Raw genomic sequence first — 6,096 nt, 5'->3', positions numbered from 1 at the left:
AGAGCGACACCGCCCCCTCCCGGCTGAACAGGGTCAATGAAACTTGATGGTAGAAGTTTTTTGATTTCCCCTGACAAAACTTACACTGCTCAAAATTAGTCAGGGATATTTTAGTGTTTCACTTGATTGTTTATTCTGTGACGTGTCTGACTTTTTATTTTGAAAAAGAAACTTCCCCGAGGAGGGGAGGGTGTTGTAGCAGCAAGGTTTTGGTACCATAAGATCAACTATAACACATGGCTGAAAAGTTCAAATGTGCACATGCATTACAGACTGTTACATTTGAGATCAAAATCTTACAAAAACATAGTATGAGACATGCTGGATTTTAAACTGCGCAACTGAGCAATTCTCTGATGGCCCAGACCAGACCTATTCAACTGGCAGCCCTTGAACAACCTCACTCGGGCCCTTCAATCATTTACTGAGTAGGCAAATAAGCACATTTATTAGTTATGTCTGTTTTATCACATTCAAATTAGGTGATTTACAGGTCAGGCATAGGGAAAGTAAAAGCCTGCCCCCTTGGCACTTTACTTTTTTTTTTTTTTATCTGCCTCTTCTACAAGTCGGCCTGCCCCGACCCTCAGCCTAAATGTTTGTCTTAATTTGATTGATAATATGAGCTGTATTACATGTGCTATTACATAATAATATATATACACTTCACACACTATTATTTACTAAAAATGTATGTTAGATAAATAGCATAAACAACAATTGGGAGAGTAATTGAGTCAAAATTGTGCTTCTCTTTTTAATGCACTTGGTGTTTAGTGGACTGTGGTATTGAAATTATATTTTTTAGATATAACTTATAAATAATAGTAAAAAGTTTTTATGGTATTTTGTATTGTTGCATTTCCTGTTTTGTATTGTTCTGTTGTGTGATAGATAGATAGATAGATAGATAGATAGATAGATAGATAGATAGATAGATAGATAGATACTTTGTACTGTGATATTTGTCAATGAAACCATATTAGAAAAAAAAAGATAGAACAAAAACGTATTGCATAATCATCAAGCAACACTTTATTGGATGATAATGTAGGTGATGAGTAACAGTAGAAGACAGTAGACGCAAGAGTCTAATAAATATGACCTGTATAGACTCAGCTGACTACATCCAGGAACACAATACAAGACTTTGAAAATCCTCTCAGACTGCGGGCCAGTTAAAAAGGTGTCATTTTTTTCTTCAGGTGTAATAAAAAACTTCAGTAGTCATCTCTGCAACATAGTAGACATCTGTGGCATAAGGTCAAATCTGTTGTTTCTTCAAATTCTCTTGATGATGCTTCATTTTGCATGAATGCAATCATCTTAAACTAAAATTTTGTCCCTATCTCACAAATTGCCCTTTAAAACAGATTATCAGCAACTTTTTTTTTGTGTTCAGACTTTTAATGTCACTTTCAGATTCCCATCAGCAACCTCAGACACATGTATATGACATTAGTGAGTCTTTGTTGTAAAATTAGGGCTTCAGTCTTGTAAAGTGTTCCAGATTTTAACAAAAATAATCAAACTGCGGCTGCAAACACTGACATGATGCGGCTGTTTACTGAATACTGAAAACAGATGTGGGAGGAGAGAAAAAGTGCAAGAGTGACTTCTGAGACAGGGAGGACAGGAGACAAGACGTGAATCATCAAGTGAAAAGATCTGACTCGAAGACTTAGAAGTGAATCATCAAATCGACTCAGTGAATTTAACTCTGCTGCCTTTAGTTGCCGTCAACTGCCCACTGATGTTTATTCTCACTTGGGTCGTTGCCTCTCTTGGTTGCATAACACATTGATCAGAGCCTGCAGCATGAAGCGAGATTAGCAGGTCCGTCAGCTATCTTTGGGCTTAACACACAAACTGGCTCATTTTTAAACAGGTAAGATCACCATGGTAACTGGGATAGATGACTAGTATTGTCCACTTAGATCAATGGAAAATCGGGGTAATCATTTCTAAAGGATTCTGACAAGAAGCGTCACACACCGATTCACAGCCTTATTCTGACTTTTAATATTTGGATATTGATCCTCTAACAGCTTCCTATTTTATTGTAATTGTGCGATTATGTCAATATTTCACCTCAATGTAAATCTCTTTTCGCTGCCTCAGTGATTTAATTTACTCACAGGTTTCACAGTTTCAAAGAAAATCATATCAACAACTTCATGGTTCTGATGTTACATGTGGCTGTTCTCCATCATGTTAACAGACAGAGATGACCATGATACAGGAGCCACACACCACAGCATCTGGCAACCTCTCATTCCAGACACAGAAGCAACTTGTTGGCCAATAGAAGCTGACAGATGTACAACATAACAAAAACAACAAGCAGAGGTCAACTCTCTGAGCAACATCTCCCCACAGAGCAACTAAAGGAGCTTCTACGAAGACAGAGAGCTAATTCTACAAACAGACTTCAAGTCGGACAGGAAGTTTGTGCGTGTTTGTATACAGGAAGGAAAAGCTGGTCTATTCCCAGAATCCCCTGGGAATCATTATCATCATTGTCTTTATCACATGGATGTATTGTGTAGAACTGGATACTGCCGCACTGCTCAGCTTTGCGTATAATTTTGCCCAGTGGCCACTCGCGGTATTGCAGTGCAAATTTGGTAAAACTGTTGACAGGACACTCTGAACCGCAAACAAGACCAATTACAACCCTTACTATTATGGATTGTAATCTGTGGAGGTCATCACAATGTAAAATCTATGAGCTGAGTGAAAACTCATTGGCGGGGCCAGTGGGAGAAACGCTACTGTGCATATTTACTGGGATGCATAACCAGGATGTAAACCTGGAAGCTAGAAACTTTTTTCTAGCAAATCTTCATTCATTTCTAATCAGACTAAATAGGCGGCTTCTTTGGGTCTGGTATCTAGTTCTATAATACATCTATGCTTTGTCATCGTTGTTGTCAGCCAGGAAGTAAACAGGAAGTGGGAGGAATCTAGTGCTGTGTCCACTTGATGCTCTTCAGGTCGATGCCGTCCTGGACCATCTCCCACAGAGGACTGACGGACAGAGAGACAGAAAGAGAGAACAACAGGTTATTGGGTGTTACCTACTGCACTCTTACCGTTTAAAACACAACAGCATGGTCACCTGATCGTGTAAAATGAAAATAAATGTACATTTATCAGACAGGCAGGGAGAGAGAAATGTATGATGGAGTAATTGAGTACAATTTTGTTTTATTACTCATTTCCATAGTTTTCTCTGTCATTTCAATCAATACCGATGACATTATAACAATCAAGTTAATATCGGAGATCTGGCAAAATCACTAAGAAGAAGTCTGATGGGTCAAGACACACACGGAGCCTAAAAAAAAACTGAGCCTAAGAAACTACCTTGGTGAGTACTGTTATAATGGTCTTACTGTAATTGATAGGAATTATGGACGAAGCTACCAAAATAAGATCCAAGTTGGAATGAACCAAAATTATCAGTCCAGCTGAACTCACCTCATCTCTCTGAGTCTGGCAACCTGTTGGATGCATTTATTTGCTGTGTAATCCACTTCTTCCTCTGTGGTGAACCTGCCAATACCAAACCTAACACACACACACACACACACACACACACACACACACACACACACACACGATTAGATTAACCAACACATAATTTAACTGAAGTCAAACCAGAGAACAGGAAGCAGTTTGAGTGACTCATCCTTCAATCAGCAGTATATGCACACAACCAGGACACTCTTATCTTCAAGATTGTTATTACATTTTAGTTTTTTTTTTTAATTAAACAACAAATAAACTTGAACATGATTCTAGATTTGATTATAATCCTGCTTCTAACCAACATTAGAATCAGGACTATTAACATGGTCGTAATATACTTATAGTCAACAATGTGAGCCCAGTTACTATCAGGATTGTGATCTGAATTACAGTATTTGTACCTGATGGAAGAGTGAGCCAGGTCTTCATCTGCTCCGATCGCTCTGAGGACATACGACGGCTCCAGAGACGCGGATGTACAAGCGCTGCGAGCACACAGGGAGCAGAATGTTAATCAATCATCCCACCTGCACACACGCATAAGCATTCACCTGAATAATACAAACAAAATAGGGACCCAATTGCAAAAACATTGCTCTGACCTCCCAGATGACAGAGCCACATCCTTCAGCGCCATCAACAGACTTTCTCCCTCCACATAGGCAAAGGACAGGTTGACACAGCCTGAAGAGACACACACAGTCAAGTAACACAGACTTCCAACAGAAACCTCGAACTTTGACTTTCACTGACTTTCTAGGTCATGTGTGTTGAAATTCAAGCATGTGACAGTGTGCAAGAGTTTGTACCAGCGTAGCGTTGGTGTGGATCTCCGTTCAGGATGACGTCAGGAAGCCCATTCATGATCTTCTGGATCAGACGATTAGCCAGTGTGGACACTCTGTGATGATCATACTGAACACACACACACACACACACACACACACACACATTAAGTCTCAGGATGTTTGGTTACATTTGTTGAGTTTCTGTATGTTTGGGTGCATTTGTTTTTACATCCATCTCCTGCTGGGCGATGCTGCAGGCAGCTCCGAGCCCAACAGCCAGCGGGGTGGGGACAGTGCCGGAACGCAGCCCCCTCTCCTGCCCGCCTCCACTCTGCAGTGGCTCCATACGCACTCTGGGGCGGCGTCGCACATACAAAGCGCCCACACCTGTACACACATACAAGTATTGGAAAGCCAGTCAGCATGACCTGTGGAGTACCAGAAATGTACTACATAAATGAACAGCATCACCTTGCCTAATAAGCTAGCAGTTAAGAGTATATCTAAAGTAATGCTATGGCTAACCTTTGGGTCCATAGATCTTGTGACCACTGATGGACATCAGATCAACCTTCCAGTCGGAGACGTCGATGGGAATCTTTCCTGTAGCCTGAGCGGCATCAGTGTGGAGGAAGACTCCTTTGGAACGACAAATGTGTCCTGTGTACAGGGAGAGTAAAGATTAACCAATAGTTTTTATGATAGCGCTGATTCAAATCAGAGGGAAAGTAAAGATCAGGAAAGCAGTTAAGGCTCTATATAACATGATGAAACATTAAGCGGATGTTTCAGAAATCTGATTTCTGCTCTCCGTATGGAGTAAAATATTTGTGTTTCCATGGTTACCAATCTCTTTGATGGGCTGTCTGACCCCGATCTCGTTGTTGACGGTCATCACCGACACCAGAGAGGTGTCCGGACGGATGGTGGCCTCCAGCAGCTGAACACACACAGACACAGACGTACTGTTTTAATACAATGACTTCTCTAGCTGAACATGTTGACATGTTGACTGTTGACTCTAAACTGTCTCTGGTGTCATCACTCTGTACGTTCAGCATGTGTACCTCCAGGTCCACCAGTCCATTTGTCTGGACTGGCAGGTAGGTGACCTTGAATCCTTCGCTCTCCAGAACTCGACACGAGTCCAGAACACACTTATGTTCAGTCTGTGTGGTGATCACGTGACGCTTCTTGGTCTGGTAGAACCTGGCCACACCCTGCAGGAGAGAGAGAGGCAGGGTCACTACTAACACCACAACTCAGGGTTGTTTAATTCTTACTGCAGTCTCATTCTGTTCTTAATGCGCTTTCAACAATTGGTCACACCAGCATTTAAAGCAACAATTTTGCACTAAATCTGATTTATTTTATTGCATTGGCACCCGCGGACAAAATAAATCTAAGCAAAATGTTCACGTCAAGTTCAACTTGGGTGAGTGGTGACACAGGAATTCAGGCAAATCATAAAAAAAAGCTGACCTTTAAGAGAATGGAGAGCAGTTATGAGACACTATTTAATGGTAAAAATGCATCTTCCTAATGCAAACTTATTTTTCCCTTAGTGGACTTGCTGATGCTCTGAGAGCTTAATGGAGTGATGATGGTGATGGAGAGGTGTAACTAAGAGGAAGAGATGAAGACGAGGAGCAGAGTCTAACCTTGATGGCCATGTTGTTAGACTCGGTGGCCCCGCTGGTGAAGATGATCTCTCTGGGATCTGCTCCAATCAGGTCAGCCACCTGCTGCTCAGAGAGAGAGAGACAGCACGCAG

The 6,096-nt window shown here is 41.3% G+C and overlaps 1 protein-coding gene across 1 annotated transcript in view; it reads right to left on the bottom strand.

Moving 5' to 3' along the window:
- Positions 1-1,010: 1,010 nt before the first annotated feature.
- The window catches only part of nfs1 (NFS1 cysteine desulfurase), a gene marked incomplete at its 5' end in the record, with an annotated part of 10,339 nt that continues 5,253 nt past the window's right edge, over positions 1,011-6,096 (bottom strand). The window contains 10 exons of the mRNA XM_084348828.1: positions 1,011-3,030; positions 3,484-3,573; positions 3,936-4,019; positions 4,137-4,218; positions 4,344-4,449; positions 4,552-4,709; positions 4,848-4,982; positions 5,169-5,262; positions 5,390-5,542; positions 5,984-6,067. Coding sequence (XP_084204954.1) covers positions 2,967-3,030; positions 3,484-3,573; positions 3,936-4,019; positions 4,137-4,218; positions 4,344-4,449; positions 4,552-4,709; positions 4,848-4,982; positions 5,169-5,262; positions 5,390-5,542; positions 5,984-6,067 — 1,050 coding nt within the window. The 3' untranslated portion in view covers positions 1,011-2,966. The remainder of the gene's footprint in view (positions 3,031-3,483; positions 3,574-3,935; positions 4,020-4,136; positions 4,219-4,343; positions 4,450-4,551; positions 4,710-4,847; positions 4,983-5,168; positions 5,263-5,389; positions 5,543-5,983; positions 6,068-6,096) is intronic.

This window comes from Pagrus pagrus (assembly GCF_965226575.1).
Source record: "Pagrus pagrus genome assembly, chromosome: 3".
NCBI lineage: Eukaryota > Metazoa > Chordata > Actinopteri > Spariformes > Sparidae > Pagrus > Pagrus pagrus.
Note: the sequence above shows the minus strand (reverse complement) of the source record. Positions and strands in the feature narration are given on the sequence as shown.